We start from the raw sequence: 18,779 nt of genomic DNA, 5'->3' as shown, positions 1-18,779 counted from the left end.
AATTAAAGTTAGCGTTAACCGAGTAAAATAATTTAATCCATCATTTATAAACATACAAAGGAACATAATTGATTACAAGTAAAGTATTACATGTAATGCTTTACGTACAATTCTGCACTGTACTGCGTCGCACACTATATATTTTACCCCACGGTCTTGTATGTTATCTCTCACTGGTCACTTATTAAACTATTGTAGCGAAGAGATTGTAGAAGAGACGCTAGTGGGTTCAGCGCTACTGGCTCTAAACGCTAGTGGGTCGAGCGCTCCTGCTCAGCAACGGCTCTCGTGCTTGGAAGCTGTGACTGCCCTGCCCGTCGACGTTACGCTGCTCCCGAGCTCTGCCAAATAAACACCTTTAGAATTGGTGGAGTGTGCTGGGTAACCTCAGACGATCATCCTGGAACTCCGGTCCCGTACCCTACCATCTACCATGCCCCAAGACGCCTCCCAGCAAACGCCTCCTCCTGCACCCACTGCGTGTTCCGGGGTGCCTCGTCATCGCGACCCTCCTATCTACACTGGAGCGGACGACACTGACGTGGACGAATGGCTCACGGCGTACGACAGGGTAGGCGACCATAACAAGTGGGATGAAGCAGCCAAATTGAGCCATGTTCTGTTCTACCTCGCTGGAGTGGCCAGCCTGTGGTATAACAACCATCAAGCAGAGTTCCAGACATGGTCGGAATTTAAGACTTCCCTCGCCGATGTATTTGGTCGCCCTGCTGTTCGCAAGCTGCGTGCCGAGCAACGTTTGCGAGAACGAGCTCAACAGCCAGGCGAAACATTCACCAGTTATATCGAAGATGTCCTGGATCTTATGGATCTTATGTCCTGGATTTCGCCGCCGTCATATCACCCCTGACGAAGCTCCTTGGCAGCAACGGACCTCTCCATTCGTGGTCGTCCGAGTGCGACGAGGCGTTCACTAAGCTCCGTCGTTTGCTGACGTCTCCTCCCATTTTGCGCCACTACGATCCAACGGCACCTATTGAGGTACACACAGATGCCAGCGGTGTTGGCCTCGGCGCTGTCTTAGCACAGCGCAAAGAAGGGTTTCCTGAATATGTTGTGGCATATGCCAGCCGTATGCTTACTAAAGCCGAGACCAATTACACCGTCACGGAAAAAGAATGTCTGGCGATCATCTGGGCGCTTACCAAGTTCCGGCCCTATTTGTATGGTCGCCAATTTGATGTCGTCACGGACCACCATGCACTATGCTGGCTGTCGTCATTGAAGGATCCCTCAGGCCGTCTCGCCCGCTGGGCGCTTCGCTTACAGGATTACGATGTCCGCGTACTGTACCGCAACGGACGCCAGCATGCTGATGCTGACGCCCTCTCACGTTCTCCCTTGCCAGACGACAATGCCTGCTGCGCAATATCCCAGCTTGACGTCTCTTCCGTCGACATTGGGACCATCGCTTCTGAGCAGCGCAAGGACCCCTGGATTGCCTCCATCCTAGACTGCCTTGCTGATCCGTCATCGCAGCCAACCACTCGTGCACTGCGCCGTCAAGCTCGCCATTTCGCCATTCGCGACGACCTGCTTCATCGACGCAATTACACCTCTGACGGCCGCCAGTGGTTATTAGTTGTACCTCGAACCCTGCGTTCTGAAATCTGCGCATCGTTCCACTCTGATCCACAGTGTGCGCATTCGGGACTTTTCAAAACCTACCAGCGCCTCCGACGACGCTACTACTGGCGAGGAATGTACAACTACATTCAAAAGTTTGTTCGTTCATGCCCCGACTGCCAGCGCCGAAAATCTCCACCCCACCTCTCGCCAGCTGGCCTGCAGCCTCTACCCTGCCCTACCCAACCGTTCGGGCGCGTTGGCATCGATTTGTATGGACCACTTCCCCTGACGTCGGCTGGTAACCGCTGGGCCATTGTGGCTGTAGATCACCTTACCCGATACGCTGAAACCGCCGCTCTCCCAGCCGCTACAGCGCGCGATGTTGCATCATTCCTGCTTCGCCGATTCATCCTGCGGCATGGTCCACCCCAAGAATTGCTCAGCGATCGCGGACGCGTCTTCCTGTCGGAGGTAGTTGAAGCGATTCTCAAAGAGTGCCACGTTGTTCATCGTACGACTACGGCGTGCCACCCTCAAACGAATGGCCTCACAGAACGCTTCAACCGTACGCTCGGCGACATGCTTTCAATGTACGTTGCCTCCGACCACACGAACTGGGACGCCATTCTGCCATTCGTCACCTACGCGTATAATACCGCTCCGCAGAGCGCCACTGGATTTTCCCCCTATTTCTTGCTGTATGGTCGACACCCTTCGCACACCATCGACACCATTCTTCCGTACCGGCCGGATGCATCCGAGTACGTCCCTATTTCTGACACGGTCCGACATGCAGAAGAGTGCCGCGACCTCGCACGGGCCTTTACTTCCGAGGATCAAGAGCGCCGGAGGAGCACTCGCGGTGACGCCACTGCCACGGTCACCTTCGATCCGGGAGCGCTCGTGTGGCTCTCAGTCCCTTTAACTGCCCCTGGCCTCTCATCAAAACTGGTCCCTAAGTATGAAGGCCCTTATCGTGTCCTCGAACGCGCATCTCCTGTAAACTATGTCATCGAACCAGTTGAGCCATCTGAAGACATGCGCCGCCGTGGACGAGACATTGTCCATGTCGACCGTTTAAAGCCTTACTACGACCCGCTCATAGTGACGAGCTCTTAGGTCGCCGGACGGCTCCCTTCTCGCTCCCGGGGGGTGGTTGTAGCGAAGAGATTGTAGAAGAGACGCTAGTGGGTTCAGCGCTACTGGCTCTAAACGCTAGTGGGTCGAGCGCTCCTGCTCAGCAACGGCTCTCGTGCTTGGAAGCTGTGACTGCCCTGCCCGTCGACGTTGCGCTGCTCCCGAGCTCTGCCAAATAAACACCTTTAGACTATATATATTTAAGCGAAATTCCGCAATGGGCTAGTTCGTTCGACATAATTAACACTGTTGCACATAGCGAAGAAGGGACAGGACTTAAGCGAGGAAACAACACACGACACAAAAATAAAAATAAACCAGTTGATAGCTGGCGCTCAGGTGTCGTGTGTTTTCTCGCTTAAGACCTGTCCCTTCGTCGCTCGGCGCAACAGTGTTAATTATAAGTGTATACAGTCAGTACTCGTGTGCGTGTGCTGTCACTTTTTTTCTTCTTCGAACAGCCAGACGGGAATGACCTTTCTTACGATATCGCGGCCTTCTTCAGTACATATATATATAGATTCACGGAAGAACTTGTCTCACATTACGCATTACCGCCTAATGAACAGCATTTAATGCATTTATTCTCGTTACCGTGCCCCTTACATAATACACTTTTCGGGAGTCTTTAAGGTACACGTGACGGTACAGGTGAAGTTGTTACCGCCACCCTCGAAAAATTGCTGTTTGCAGTGTTGGACCATTCGGTATGACAGCACTGAACGACGTGCTCACGCCGAATGTCATACCAGATGTAAGAAGCCAACAAACACCAACACCAAGGAAAACATAGGGGAAATTACTTGTGCTTAATAAATGAAATAAACGATAAGTTAATGGAAATGAAAGTGGATGAAAAAAGAACTTGGCGCAGGTAGGGAACGATACCACAACCTTCGCATTTCGCGTGCGATGCTCTACCAATTGAGCTACCACACCACTGTTTCCCCATCCACTTTCTTGGGTATTTGTTTCCTAGCAGAACCCGGGTGTTTTAGCCAGCGCCATCACTCACAGACCTTGGCGGCGGACGTGGAACGTCTTTTTTTTGCAGCAGGCGTCACGAGAATGTGATCTTTTCGAGTGAAGCCAGCTGGTCAATAAACCCACACATGCTACCTGAATGCATCAATGTTGCCGGATTCGAGACCCTTGTTATGTAATAAACGAGAAGAAAGGGGGTTAACCGAGGGGCCCGATTTTGTAGTCAAATCATAAGAAGCCAACAGACACTGACACCAAGGACAACATAGGGGAAATTACTTGTGCTTAATAAACGAAATAAAGAAACGATGAATTAATGGAAGTGAAAGTGGATGAAAAAAACAACTTGCCGCAGTTGGGGAACAATCCCACAACCTTCGCATTTCGCGTGCGATGCTCTACCAATCGAGCTACCGTAGCGCCGTTTCCCCGTCCACTTTCTTGGTTATTTATGTTACCGCGAAATGCGAAGGTTGTGGGATTGTTCCCCACCTGCGACAAGTTGCTTTTTTCATCCACTTTCACTTCCATTAATTTATAGTTTATTTATTTCGTTTATTAAGCACACGTAATTTCCCCTATGCTGTCCTTGGTATCAGTGTTGGTTGGCTTCTCATGATATGACTAATAAAAATCGGGTCCCTCGGTTAACCCCACTTTCTTCCCATCTTATACCAAATGTACGTAACAGAAAATGGGGCGCTCTTTGATCGTTCTCAAGTGTTTCTTACCGCGCAACACCCGAATCACTGAAAGGCTTTAAGGTAGAAAGCAAGGCACGCGCTTTCTGTAAAGTTGCACGGTCCGCTCCAAGGCGAGCACGCCCTCACGGGCACACGCCGCGGACGCAGGTGTACATGAGCACTCGCCGGGGCACCTGGGTGGCCCCTCGTTTGGCGCCGGGCGGCCTTCCCATGGACGTCACCATGTGCACCAGGGCTCTGAACACTGCTCGCTCGCTGCTGCCGTTCGACCTCGGCGCCCGAGCCTTCGAGCGGGTCCTCAACGGCCACTTCGACCACAAGATGTACGGCCTGAAGCCGGCGCACCACGCCGTGAATCAGCAGCCCTTCGTCAACGACGTCCTCCCTTCCCGGATACTCACCGGAACGGTGCAGGTGACACTGGATGCCATAAGGCTTTCGTTCTGATTACTTCAGTTGCCGCAGATTTTTTATTCGTGTCGCTACAGTTCACGACCTTGTCCGCAAGAATAAAGCAAAACAAAGGAACTTCGCCGGGGTACTCACAAAATAGAGGCGGTTCTATTAGTACGAATTATGCTCGCTGGATGGCCAGCATATAGGGATTTATGTAGAGGCAGCTAATAATGACGTACGCTTTGGAGGTTAGTAGTGACTCTGTGCACAAAGGTCGTGGTCCAGAATACACTTGTGGCTGCATTAACCACACAGGGCTCGGTGTAAAGTGTTCTGATCGGTTTCTTTATTTTTTCTGTGCAAACGACCTACACTAATGGCTCAACCGCTCTCTTAAGCTGTACGCTGTAACTTTCTTTTTTACTTTGCAAAAAGAGAGACGAATAATAATGCACCTAATTTTACTGCTACAGCTTTCTCGTCCTCGTCGTATGTGATAAAACATCGTGCATTGTTATGTACACAACTCCTCACCATAGTAACCGGTAGTCTTATTTCATGGTGTTTGTAACTATGTCCGAGAGATTGGCGATCAGCATATTTCCTGGCACCACAGATTCGAGGCAGCGTGACTCAGCTGGGCCCGGATTACGCCGAGTTCCGCGACGGCTCGCGCGCGGTCGTCGACGACGTCATCGTAGCGACGGGATACTCGAAGCACTACCCGTTCCTGCCGCCCGAGTTAGCTCCCTATGTGCGCGAGGAGCGCGTCGAGCTCTACAAGTTCATCTTCCCCGTGGGGGAGCCGAGCGTCGCCTTCGTGGGCCTGGTGGAGCCCATCGGTGGGTTCTGGCCCGTGGCCGAGATGCAAGCACGCTACGTGGCCCGTGTGCTCGCCGGCAAGCTACCGCTACCTGACGCCGAGAGACAGAGGAAAGAGGCGGCACGCAGGGCGTCCGCCTTAGCCATCGACAGCGCACGCTACGCCGCGCAGGTACGTGTGGACCGAAACAAGAAGTCTCGTTTGGCGGCTTCAACGAAAACGCTTCACTGGGCTGCAGTTGCTTGACGGCGAAATGCTAGAGGCAGAGATTTGGCGCTGTGCATGACATTAGCTGCTGCTGCGAGCGGGCGAAAGGGACGAAGGCGTTGCCGCAGAGCGTGATACCCTTCATCCTGGGCGCAAAAGAAGCTCAGAGCGTCATCAAGGCGGCAACAACGATAAGACATGCAATATTAGCGAGGCCTAAGCTAGTTGGCATAGTTTGCGCGTCTTTATGTTGTGTTCTTTCTTTTCGCACCATGCATCTATTATACCACATTTAAGTTCTCTGGACATCCCCCGACATTGAACGGAAGCTGTTGAACTTGTCCGCAACAACAGTGATGGAAAGGCAGCTTAACTGGGAAAAATAGATCCCCCATTTTCAAGACGTACTTTATTAGACTGCGATTCGGTAACCGCGATACGGCAACACATGAATAAAGGGAAAGCGAAGGGAACGGAAGTCACAGTTGCTACACTTTTGCACAGTTGTCACAAAAATGGCGTGTAGTCATTAGTCTGGAATCTTAAGGTTATGGGACTCGTACGCACCAGTTTATTAAGGGGCAGCTTATTAGTTTGCAAGTGCGATTGTGATGATATTTTTAAATATATTTGTGTCAATTAAAACACTTCATCTGAAGTAGCAAGCCCTGCATAGCAGGGCTGACATCTTCAACTCTCTCTCTATCTCTCTGTCTCCCTCTCTCATGGTCAAAACCGCTTTATACCGGTTAAATATGCCATTGTGTGCATTTATGTTCAAACTTCGTAATTTTTTCAGTACGCGCCAGTAACTGCACGTCTGTGAACCTCGCACTACTTCCGATGATCAAAGGTTGTCAAACAAAAAATGTCACTGGAAAGATTCAGATAGGTAGACTCGTTTTCGTCAGAGCATGGCACTGATCTGGGCAACTACTGCTCACAGAGCTTGCGTATTTGTCTGGTTCTCCGCGAAGCGATGCACATGCGGTTTTCGTGAACTATTGTTTCCGTGCATTCATTTCTTGTTCGCTGTGCTACAAAGAATGATAAAGGCGCTCACATCTTTAAATTAATCTAATTAAAGAAAGAACGTGCTCACACAACACACCTACAACATAACCATGATGTTCGTCTGCACATTTTTTTTAACTTTAGGAATATAAACGTGGCAGCTGCCTGGAACACAGGGAGTGGGCAGCGATTTATTCGCCATAGCATTGATGCAATCATAACTTTTTCGATGGTAATCACTTCACAAACAGCCTGATGTAATTGTTGCTCCTTCCACTCTAATTTCACCGACACCACTTGGCGGACCGATTTCTGGGAACGGCTGAGTTGTCTGTATTCGGAATTTGTTGAGCAGAAAGACCCTCGTGGCTCAAACTCTTCACGAAACTTACGGTGACCATGTTCTCGGGCCCTTCAAAGTGCTACAGTTCGAAGCAGGGACAAGCATCTAAATCAGGCCGACCTCTCTGCCTTCCTAAGAATAAATCCTCTCTCTCTCTCTCTGTCTTCATTGTGTGACTTCTACTCTTGCTCAGATCATCCGGAAAAGCAGTAAAATGGATATAAGACATGAGAAAAAACGCCGTCCAAGAATGGTCCCCATGGTTTTTGAGCATGCAAGCTCGTGGTTTCGACATGCGTAACGCAACAACACAGAGAAGTTTCGACGTTGTGACTGAACTTATGGCAGAATTTACGCACCGTGTCGGCTCTACTATGAGGGAAAATTTAGTGGTTGGGCAACGAGGCACAAATAAGAGCGGAGTCGCATGAGCGCTTTTCTCGGTCTCTACGTGTTTCATTTTCCCAGAGAAGCTCTCGCTCAAGATATACGGTTGATGTTCATAGATTACGGGGGCGCGAGTTCTGCGAAAAAGTCCATTTTCCGAACATTTCGGGCTCGCCGCCGGTATAACAAAACAGTGCAAAACCGTGTTGTTCGCATATACGTACATGCTGAAAACCAGCATACCATGATGTGCCCAGGGCCCCGGAAGTGTTCAGCTTTTTTCCTTGAGTACCGCCCACCCCGCTAACTTTTGATGCCGATAATGCTGCCAGTGAGCACAGTAAAGAGCAGAAACACTTGCCACTAGTTACAGTTACTTTTTCGTTTGCGTGTCCAGTGCGTTCAGTTACTTATTAGTTTGTCTTTTTCCGCGACGCACTGCGTTATTTGCTCGAACAGATGACGACAATAAGCCAAAGAGCAACATTAGTCGAATATATCCATCCTTCTGCTTTCGTATCGTGTGCTCTCATCTGCTCACGCAGGTTCACTGGATCGCGTACATGGACGAACTGGCAAGTCTGCTCGGAGTGAAGCCCAACCTGAGCCGTTTGGCGATTACCGACCCGGTGCTCTACCGCCGGTGTGTGTTCGGGCCCTGCCTGCCTTACCAGTTCCGCCTCGAGGGGCCCAACTCGTGGGAAGGTGCTCGCCAGGCCATTCTCGATTTTCCCGATCGTGTCGCCTCCGTGCTGACTCCCCTCACGGCGCCAGAGGACACGCGCCTGCGCAGAGCCACCGCTGGAGCCATCGACGTAGTGGCCACCTGCACTGTCATGATCGTTATAGCTTATGTGCTATCGTTAGCCATATGAAAGGATTTTACCAGGACATGTGTGCTTTCGCTGACTAATGCAAAAAGAGAGTGTCGTGCTGTGAGCGGATATTGCCTCGTGTAAGGAGAGGGCGCCAATTTCTCCGCCAGCGTGGCAGCCGAATGAATGTGAGAGGTGCTGTTCAACACAAGAGAGCCTTCAAGTTGGACATGGTCATTTCGCACCACGATTTACGAGAGCTGTCAAATGCGCGGATGCTGTTTTTTCTCCTCCAGTGATGTTCCTCTGCCGTGGTTTTGCAGGGACTCGTGCTGTATCTGCCGCACCGGGAGTACTAGCCCAGTCATACGCAACAGTGCCGTACTTTTTATATTCGTTTAGTGCCAATACGATGGAGTTTCTCCGTTTAAGAAATTCGGATGACTGGTGGCTTTCACCTTCAATGACCTAATATAACGTATCTCGACACAAAAGTGCAATGTATACGCTGTCAATCCATAGGACAGAAGGAGAAAATGGTCTTTGTAGGCTGCCTCCGCGAATACAGGAGATGAAGCAAGGGAAGGCGGCCGAGAAAAACGGAGTGGGCCAAGTGGATCGGGTATCACCTCTCCATAGTGTTCACCCCGCCTCAGCTGAACCGCCCAACCTAGTTCCTCCATATTATGTTAGCTTTCTGGTCCCTCATAAGTATGGACTCAATGAGTCACCTCGTCTTGAAGAACCATTGGCATTCGTGAACACTATATTCGTAATGTTAATCTGTGCTGCTCATGACTTCTTTTCGTGTAAGAAAGCTTCCTTGCTGTTGTCCCAATTCAGGGCACTGCAACGAGTAATGGTTGCCATCACCACGTTCTCGTCATGTGGACAGATTAAGGATTGCAGAACAGTGGCGAGTGGCAGAGTTTACACGTGCACCATCAAGATGCTGTGCTCGCAGGTGAACAAGAATGGTTCCTCTTGCGAAGACACGAGATAAGTGCTTCGGCGATGCGCTTGACGAAGTTGTCGCAGCAACAGACTGTAGATGAGGTCACTCTTCAGAAGGGCCGCGATAGGCATATGCCTTAGTTGAAAAATCTAAAAATCTGTCCAAGTCATTCTTGTCTATACATATATAGTAGCGCACTGCTGATTCAAATATATGTAGTTAGCCAGCTAGTACATCAGTGTGCCTCGTTCTCGTTCTAAAAATAACGAAGAGTAGCTGCACACGCATGTCTCTGCTGGCGCTCTTGCAGGTCATGTGGGCGGCCTTTTGCGGGCTCCTGAACAATGCAGCTTTGAAGAATCCAGGAGTGGCTCATAGCGACGCTCTGACGGCGCTCCATTTATGAACTTATAGCAGGCAACAACGTGTCTTTCCCAAAACGCGCATCCGAGAGTACCAACTTCCTGCGTGTCAGATTTTTTTCTTTCGCCAATGAACGACTGGTCGCTATGTATTTATTTCAGTCGCTGAACGCATGCGTATAAGCGCATGAGCGATTGTCGCCGACGATGAGCTCTTCAGAGGAAAAGTCAAATTAGTGCCGATGCCCTCGCATATCGCTTGCGGCGTGTCTGTCTATGAAAAGTTCACTGCACGTGAGACGGATATCGCTTCGACCTACAAAACCAGCCTCCCAGTGCAAGCTTTTCCGATTGCCACACATGAATCACCACACGGATAGACCGCCTATTTTTTATACTGCTTTCTTTATACTTTCTTTATAGACTTCTCACTGCTTTCGTCTGCATTCTTCGTGGTATTTTCGGCAAAGCAGATAGCTCACAGAGAACGCGTTATTAGCACATAGGAATTCTAGTTAACTACCTCCGCGGTCATCTATCTGTATACGATATCAACCCAGAGAAAACACGGGGAATTCGGGACATGGAAATTCAAGATGATGAGCAAAACGTGAAAAAGATGACATCAGGAGCCAACGTTTCGGACAAGTGGACTTTTCTTCTTCGAGGCGACATATGCTCACTGTATACAATAGAGCCTGTTCAGTTTTCATTCCAAGTGAGCGACTGTTCGCGCGTCGAATGGACGACGCTACAAGTCCCTGCAACATGGTTCCAGATGTGCACCATCGCATGCCATGTTGAGATCATGTACTGAGTAATATTTTTCTACAGCGAAGCTGTTAATGCGATTAGAAGCGTTCGAAAACGTTATATGGGTGTTTTTCAGCTGCCTTGGAAGAAACAGATCATTTACCGAGCGTATACTTCACAAGAATAGAAACCGAGGGGCTTTTCAGTGGGTGACATGTGGAAATGTTTTATGCTTGTGGGTTAATTAGGGGTTGAATGTAGGAAAATGGCTAAACTCGCGTATCCTGCCCGTTTTGATGCATTATATGGAATACTTACAGAGTTTTCCCGCTATTTTGGGAGAACCAAAGTGACAGCAACTTTGTTTCTAGCATAATGGGTGTAATGCCATGAGAGATGGGCGCCGAAAGTTTCAAGTGTGTTGGATAATTATGAGCATCGAAAATATTTACTGAGTGTTTATTTGTACGCTATACTTACGCGTTAGACGAGGCACGTAGTAGGTTTCGCCGTTATCCTCGGTGAGCTAATCAGGGTACCTTCCTTATGTTCAGTTAGGATAGGGAGCATGTTGTGTGATTTACGATCAAAGTTCAATGTTTAGGCATGTTGTATAGTTTCTAGAAAATAACTTGTGCAAATGTTCCAGAACATTGCAAGAGCATTTTAATAACCGCGTAAGAACGTGTTTGCCCAATGTACCGAAAGAAAACTTAAGGTGCCATAAAGTTTGCATTTCGAAGGAACAGGGAAATTTTTATGAGCGATGTTCGGGCAAAGCTTCAAGAGTGTTAGTTTGCGACGGGCTTTGCAAAATATTCCATAAGCAAGTGCTCGAAAGCGTCACATCCATGGCCGTTATAAACAAAGTCTGCCAGTGTCCTACAGGTCAACCGTGCGTGGCACGAAAGACCCCTTCGGTGGAAATGGGGGGATACATTTTAGGCGCGGTGTGGGGAGAAAGTTTAACCTTTGTGGCTTAATCATTGGCTTGAGCAGAGAGTACGAGAAAGAACAGGACGGCGAGAAAAGGACGGACGACGGCGCTGACTAACAACTAAGTGTGATTTCTTTCAAGCAGCATATATATATATATATATATATATATATATATATATATATATATATATATATATATATATATATATATATATATATATATATATATATATATATATATATATATATATATATATATATATACACACACACAGTGTACTACTTCGCAAGAAAATGGGAAAATATGAAAAGAGAGCGTGCGTGGTAGTAACACCGAGCTTAATCACTCCGACAGAAATGACATTGTCCTTGGAAGGAGTGAAATCCTAACTTCCTGTTGTTTTGCGCTGTGTCTACTCAAGTCATAAACCAGTCCAAATGCGACGCACGCTTCTGTAATCACGGGGTTTGCAAATAACTATAGAATATTTTTATTTCTTTCCTTTTTCGCGCTATACACGAGTTACATAGTAGACTTTCCTGGTGTCTTCAGTGAACTAAATTAAATACGTTTTTTATATGTAGTGGAAACAGATGGCAGGTTATGGGTGACGCATGGGTGAAGATTATAGTGCGTGGGATAATTGCAGTCTTTGCAGTAAATTTCTTATGTAAGCGCTCAGGGCATTAATAGGTATTTCTTTATGAACCCGGCCGAGTGTACCCTGTAGGTCGGAGAAATACAACCGCCACCAGGATCAAAATTGGTGAAGATAGAGAGAACGGCATGTGTGATGTGCATATAAAGTTAAATGTGTGTGAGTGATTTACTGCCTCTGGAAAAATTAATGAATCCCTTAGGTGTGTGCTTGAAAGCCTTATATGGCCATTATACCCGCGACATATCGCATTGCTTTGAGAGAGATGCATCTGGTGGAAAAGGTGGAGCGACAGCTGTTATGGCTAATGTGTGGTGGATGTTTAAAGCTTCTGACTTAATTACGCAGTTTGCGAATAATTACTGGAATTATTCTTGACCGCCAGCTAACATGGGCTTCACACATCCGCGCAATTGAAAAGCAGACCAATGCAGTAATAAACGTACTTCGGCGACTCGCAGGCACAACGTGGGGGGGATCAGTCTCTTCGCTACTACAAGTTCATAACGCACTCATAAAACAAAAAATTGCTTACTCGGCACCTATTCTCCATGGTTTATCGCAAACTTCTGAGGAACGTCTTCAACGTTTACTGGCAAGAGGGCTGCGAGTGTGTCTTGGAGTTCCGCAGGCTACCTTGAGTTCTTTAGTAATTGCTGAAGCTCGTCACCCACCATTCCCAGTCATACGAACGGTTGAAACATGCCGACATATTTATCGCATCTTAACTCAACACGAGAATCATCCATTAAACCTCGCGGTTACCGAAAGAAACAAAAGCAAAATTCACGATGTTGTTCGAGAACATAAAGCATTATTACCAAGATTTGAATTATGCAAAGTGGATGTTTGTTACCCTCCCTGGATGTTAACATGTCCTAAAATAGAATTATCGGTTGACGGGATTATATCTAAGAGAGACATGTTCATAGTAGCCGCACAACAACTGGCACTCTTCCAAATTTACTCCTTATATCCCCAGTACATACACGTTTACACAGATGGTTCGTGTCATAAAAATTCCTCGACTTCAGCATTCGTCATTCCACATTTAGCGCTAGAGCAAACATTTAAATTATCCCGAGAGACATCTTCCACCGTGGCAGAACTGTTTGCAATCCTGTGTGCTTTGCGTTTCATAGCATCAAAAGAACATTCGCAAAAATGGGTTATCTTTAGCGATTCGCAAGCCGCTCTCACATTACTACAGAGCAATAAGAAAAATTCTTTGAACACTTTGCTATTGTATGAGACACTCAAAGAACTTACAAAAGCAAGCGCAATGAACCATGTAATTGCATTCCAGTGGATACCTGGGCACTGCAATATTCCTGGTAATACTGCAGCGGACGCAGCTGCGAATCGGGCGCACAATAACGCGAAGACAACCAATCTTCCTCTATTGCGTAGTGAAGTCCGTCTGCTCCTGAGACAGATTTCTTGTCGCCTCAGCAAAACTACCTGGTTTGATCAGCAAACTAAAAACTCTGAGTTATACTTTATAGACCCATGTATAAACTTAACAATACCGGAAAATCTAAGAGACAACAGAAAATTTTAAACATTGGTACACCGCCTGCGTCTTGGTACTGCATTCACTAAACACTTCTTGTACAGGATAAAACGTGTCTCTAGTCCACAGTGTTCTTGTGGCCATGCAGACGAAGATGTGCATCATCTTCTCCTCGAGTGCACTAAATACAATCCACAAAGAAAGGTACTGCAAGCAAATTTGTTGATATTAGACAGAAGACTATTCACTCTAAAAAAAATACTTGGCCCATGGCCAACTGCGGGCCTTCAAAAAAGAGCGCTTCTTGCTCTGAAAAAGTTTTTAGAGGAGACCAACATTTTGGGAAAATATTAGGTATCAGATGATCCGAATGCGCTAAATGAGTAACATAAACGTTGTTCGTGATTCATAATTGGTTTATGTGGCGATCGCAACTTTTATGCAATATGTATACTTCTGTACTTGCAGTGCATTACATGTGTTGTGTGTTATGGGTGTTCTAAATATCTGTCTTTATATATGCGTACGTGGACTGAACTAATACACAGAACTTTGCGACTCATGTACTGTTGGACTGTATATTTTTTATTCATCCAGTGTTCTACTGAGTGCCATGTTTCGTGTCGCTATTCTCCTTTTTACGCAAATTTGTTTCCTTTGCCAAGTGACAAGGAGTAGCCGGTGCCACCATAAAGGCGCCAACCTCTCCTAATATTCATTTCAATAAAAAAAAATTACTGAATACTAGTTTTCTTTCCATATTCAGGCGAGCACTTAATGTGCTTGCCCGCTGATTTCGGAGAACTGAGAGTGCCACCGACTTCATACTTGACGTAAATGGTGGCACGTTGTGTCTGGTGCGCGTTCAAGGTTTAATATGTAAACATTAATTAATTACAGTGTTACAGAAAAGTTATCCGCATGTTTTCGCTGTCCAAGTGGGGTACATATCACGAGTAATATGCGGGCAACGTTTATAATGTGTGTGGTTTAATTACGGGCAATTGAAATCGTTAATGCAGTTGTTCGAAAGGAACAGCTTCGCTGGAAATTGTAATGGGATTCGACAAGGACGCAGAATGCCGCTGTGGGCGTACCTCTGTTTAATTCACATTTGCTACTTCTTCTGGTATGCGTGTTGTGCGTGTAACAGAATTACTGAGAAGTTAAAAAATTAAATTATGTGGGTCTCCGTGCCAAAACCACGATCTGATTATGAGGCACGCCGTAGTGGAGGACACCGGAAATTTGGCCCACCTGGGGTTCTTTAACGTGCGCCTAAATCTAAGTACACGAGTGCTTTCGCATTTCGCCCCCATCGAAATGCGGCCGCCGTGGCCGGGATTAGATCCCGCGGCCTGGTACTTAGTTACAGAGAAGTGTTCAAGCGCAAGCTTGCGTGTACATTTGACATTCAGCAGTTCTACCTTAAGTTTGCGGAATTAGATCTGCCAGTATCTTTCCACTCAAATTATAACATTGCTAATTAAGCCTTAATTACTGGCTGTAGCGCTCATGTTGCCATGAAAGCCTTGCAGCCACTTGTTCATTCGACGGCGGCCAGATATTCCTCCGACCATCTTTGGCATTAAAATCGTGCAGATACCACGCACTGTGAGAATCGGCTTAGGCGAAGCTCTGGCGGCCCTCGAAGGCGAAACGGCTCACCTAGACAAAACACGCGTGGAGCACTTCGGTGGCGAACTGTATCGTAATCGGGAGCCCAGGCGGCGAGGAAACGCGACCCAGCATGCCACCACAGACCACAGCACGTAAACATTCAACCACAAAGCTTTCGCGTGAGAGCGCGTGCTATTTCCCTGAGGCCATAGATATACCCGCGCACACGACCACGAAAACTTTTAACGGTAGAATCTTAAATGTCAAGATTCGTGAACGGCGAATCTTAAGCATGGATATGCCATAGATACGTCCTTGTACAACACATCTCCATACAAAGACGCATTTAACTACGAGTGATGCCAAAGCAGGGGCCTAGCTGTATGAGCAGCAGCTTTGCGATACGTATGAACTGCATGCGAATACTGCGGGTGCTGGATACATTACTTACCTATTCTATCCGTACAAGACCACTTGACCATTTGTCAGAAAACTGTGATCAGTTCTATAGGATAGAAAGAATTCATACCAAGCAAAAATTGCGGCGATTCCGAGAAGCCCCGCTCCTAAGACGAATATCGATTTTCAAAACGTGAAAGGACTTCGATTAATCCATTGTAATACGGGGCACGTTGCAATGATCGCTTCTCAGAACGGCTCGACCGGTCATGCAAAGGCAGACACCGCTGCCGAACGGGCTCCACTTTCACGGACAGCTGTGCTTGTGGTGTAGTGGTTATCACATCCGCCTAACACGCGGAAGGTCCCAAGTTCGATCCCTGGCAGGCACAATGCGCGTATATCTTTTTCTGTGTTCCATAAGGATTTCTTCTATTAAGTTTCGTTCGACACTTTCACGGGCAGCTGTGCTTGTGGTGTAGTGGTTATCACATCCGCCTAACACGCGGAAGGTCCCAGGTTCGATCCCTGGCAGGCACAATGCGCGTATATCTTTTTCTGTGTTGCATAAGGATTTCTTCTATTAAGTCTCGTTCGACACTTTGGCGGATAGTTGTGCTTGTGGTGTAGTGGTTATCACATCCGCCTAACACGCGGTAGGTCCCAGGTTCGATCCCCGGCAGGCACAATGCGCGTATATCTTTTTCTGTGTTCCATAAGGATTTCTTCTATTAAGTCTCGTTCGACACTTTCGCGGACAGTTGTGCTTGTGGTGTAGTGGTTATCACATCCGCCTAACACGCGGAAGGTCCCAGGTTCGATCCCTGGCAGGCACAATGCGCGTATATCTTTTTCTGTGTACTATAAGGATTTCTTCTATTAAGTTTCGTTCGACACTTTCACGGACAGCTGTGCTTGTGGTGTAGCGGTTATCACATCCGCCTAACACGCGGAAGGTCCCAGGTTCGATCCCTGGCAGGCACAATGCGCGTATATCTTTTTCTGTGTTCCATAAGGATTTCTTCTATTAAGTCTCGTTCGACACTTTCGCGGACAGTTGTGCTTGTGGTGTAGCATTCTGCTTCCGGCTCCCGAGCTGAACGGATCGCGGGATCATGGGCTCCAATGGAGCGGCATATGCGGCTGTTAGCCGCGGCAACAGGCTTTCGACGGAAGAAGATAAAGATTACCAAATAATTTTGCCTCGCCTACCTACAGGACGTATTGTTTTGAACACAATTTTTTTGCACGGCGACGCTCGTGTTCGCCCGTTTCGTGTAGAAGATTTTCGAGACGCGCTTCAAGCTGTTGGTATGCTCTCTGGCGTCGTCGCCCTTGGAGCATACCAAATAAACCATGTATGGGCGGTGACGATGAAGACAGCCGAGGCTGCCGAAAAGGTGGCGGCCCTGAAGGAGCTGCAGGTGAAGGGGCGTCGCTGCCTGGTCATCGACCCCAAGGAACAACAGGTGAAGCTTCGTATCCACTGGCTTCTGCATGGGGTGGACGACGAAGACGTCAAGACCGCGCTGGCCTCCTTCGGCAAGGTGACGGAAGTGACCCGGGAGCGCTGGCGAGTGGATGGCGTTTCCGACAAGGGCTCGACGACCCGAGCAGTGCTGCTGCAGCTGAAGGCAGGAATGAAAGTCGACGACCTGCCCCACCAGATCCGCGTCGCCGGCGAGCTTGCGCTGGTGGTAGCCCCAGGACGTCCCATGCAGTGCCTGCGCTGCCGGGGCTCTGGCCACGTTCGTCGTGAATGCAAGGTTCCCCGTTGCTCGCGGTGCAGGCGTTTTGGACACAACGACGCGGACTGTGTGCGTTCATACGCAGTAGCCGCGGGTTCGGCGGAGAGCGAGCCGTCGACGTTAGACCATGTAATGGACGTGACCGAGGCGGAGGAAGCGGCCACGGGAGCTGGAAACGGCAAAGTGGCGGCAGAAACCGGCGCGACGACCAAGCAAGCCGAAGGAGGAAGGAATATCCCTCCCCCCAAAGAACCAGCAGCTACAGTCGAGAGCGTGAAGACGGCCCCGCAAGAAAATGAGAGCCACCAGCCAGCTACGGATGCAACGCAGGCAGAGGCGGACGACAACGCGAGCCCTGCTAGCGCCCGCGTCGAATCCGTCTCGGCACCGGTCAAGAGATCCCTGCAGCACGAGGAGAAAGTCGACGGAAAGGCCGGCGGTGACTCCGAGGCACCACCCGCTAAGACGCTACCTGGAAGGCGCTCCACCCTCAAGCCTAAGCCGAACCTGGAGACTGACCGTAGGCTTACCCCGAAGCCGACCAAAGAGGAACCCGGGCGACGGCCGCCGGATGGCCACGGAGGCGTCTAGCGGTCAGCTAGACGTTAAGGTGAGCACCATGCTCCGGGCCTTCTCCCCTCCGGTTTTCACCAATAATGGCTACCAACCCGTCGCTTAGCCTCGGCACGCTAAACGTTCGAGGTCTGGCCGCCAAAAGGAAACAGAGTCAGGTTTACAGACTACTAGTGGACCACGACCTCGACGTTTTAGCCGTGCAAGAAACCAAGGTAGACGGCGAGGAGGAGACCGGGAGCATGGTGCAAAGGTTCACGTATAACTACTATACGGTAGTGAGCCACGCCTTAGGGACTTCGGCAGGGTGTGTGCTGTTCGTGAGGAAGCTCCCTGGTCTTGTTATAGATGGTTACTTCTCCTGTACTTCTGGTCGAATTGTCTTTTGTGACTTCAGCTATTGTAATGTCCAATGGCGCGTGTTTTGCATTTATGCGCCTAATACTGTGCAAGAGAGGGCAAATTTCTTTTTGAGTTTAAAGCATCATTTACATGTGCAAAAAATGATAGCCTGTGTAGGCGACTTCAACTGCGTATTGAAAGCTGAGGATAGGTCTACGCGTCGCGTGGTTTGTGCCAGAAGTAGTGATATCCTGGCGCAGATCACACACGAATTCGAATTAGAAGATATCGCAGAATGTTTTCGCGGTCACGGAGACGTAAGCTACACTCACTTTCAGGGCACAAGTCACGCACGCTTAGACCGTATCTATCTTTCATATGATTTAGTTGAAAAATGCCAGTGTTACACAGTTACGGCCATATCATATTCTGACCACTGCCTGGTAAAATGCACGGTGGGCAGGAAGAAAGAACGAAACAAGTTCGTCTGGGAACTGTGGAAATTGAATGCAGAGCTGT

At 48.4% G+C, this 18,779-nt stretch overlaps 1 protein-coding gene and 5 non-coding genes across 10 annotated transcripts in view; all 6 read left to right on the top strand.

Annotated features, from left to right (window-relative positions):
• The window catches only part of LOC142579540 (flavin-containing monooxygenase 5-like), a 135,506-nt gene extending 125,415 nt beyond the window's left edge, over window positions 1–10,091 (top strand). For all 5 annotated transcript variants that reach the window (XM_075689871.1, XM_075689870.1, XM_075689872.1 and 2 more), the window contains 3 exons: window positions 4,560–4,826; window positions 5,425–5,802; window positions 8,128–10,091. In XM_075689871.1, the coding sequence (XP_075545986.1) occupies window positions 4,560–4,826; window positions 5,425–5,802; window positions 8,128–8,457 (975 nt within the window). In that variant the 3' untranslated portion in view covers window positions 8,458–10,091. The remainder of the gene's footprint in view (window positions 1–4,559; window positions 4,827–5,424; window positions 5,803–8,127) is intronic.
• Window positions 10,092–15,916: 5,825 nt separating this feature from the next.
• TRNAV-AAC (transfer RNA valine (anticodon AAC)) lies at window positions 15,917–15,989 on the top strand. The gene has a single exon. It is a non-coding gene; the product is annotated as a tRNA-Val (tRNA).
• A 75-nt stretch (window positions 15,990–16,064) lies between these two features.
• TRNAV-AAC (transfer RNA valine (anticodon AAC)) lies at window positions 16,065–16,137 on the top strand. Its single transcript has one exon. It is a non-coding gene; the product is annotated as a tRNA-Val (tRNA).
• Window positions 16,138–16,212: 75 nt separating this feature from the next.
• Window positions 16,213–16,285, top strand: TRNAV-AAC (transfer RNA valine (anticodon AAC)). The gene has a single exon. It is a non-coding gene; the product is annotated as a tRNA-Val (tRNA).
• A 75-nt stretch (window positions 16,286–16,360) lies between these two features.
• TRNAV-AAC (transfer RNA valine (anticodon AAC)) lies at window positions 16,361–16,433 on the top strand. The gene has a single exon. It is a non-coding gene; the product is annotated as a tRNA-Val (tRNA).
• Window positions 16,434–16,508: 75 nt separating this feature from the next.
• Window positions 16,509–16,581, top strand: TRNAV-AAC (transfer RNA valine (anticodon AAC)). The gene has a single exon. It is a non-coding gene; the product is annotated as a tRNA-Val (tRNA).
• The last annotated feature ends 2,198 nt before the right edge of the window (window positions 16,582–18,779 follow it).

The sequence above is a fragment of the Dermacentor variabilis genome, chromosome 4 (assembly GCF_050947875.1).
Source record: "Dermacentor variabilis isolate Ectoservices chromosome 4, ASM5094787v1, whole genome shotgun sequence".
NCBI classification, from domain to species: Eukaryota; Metazoa; Arthropoda; class Arachnida; order Ixodida; family Ixodidae; genus Dermacentor; species Dermacentor variabilis.
This window is presented reverse-complemented; position numbering and strand designations above follow the sequence as displayed.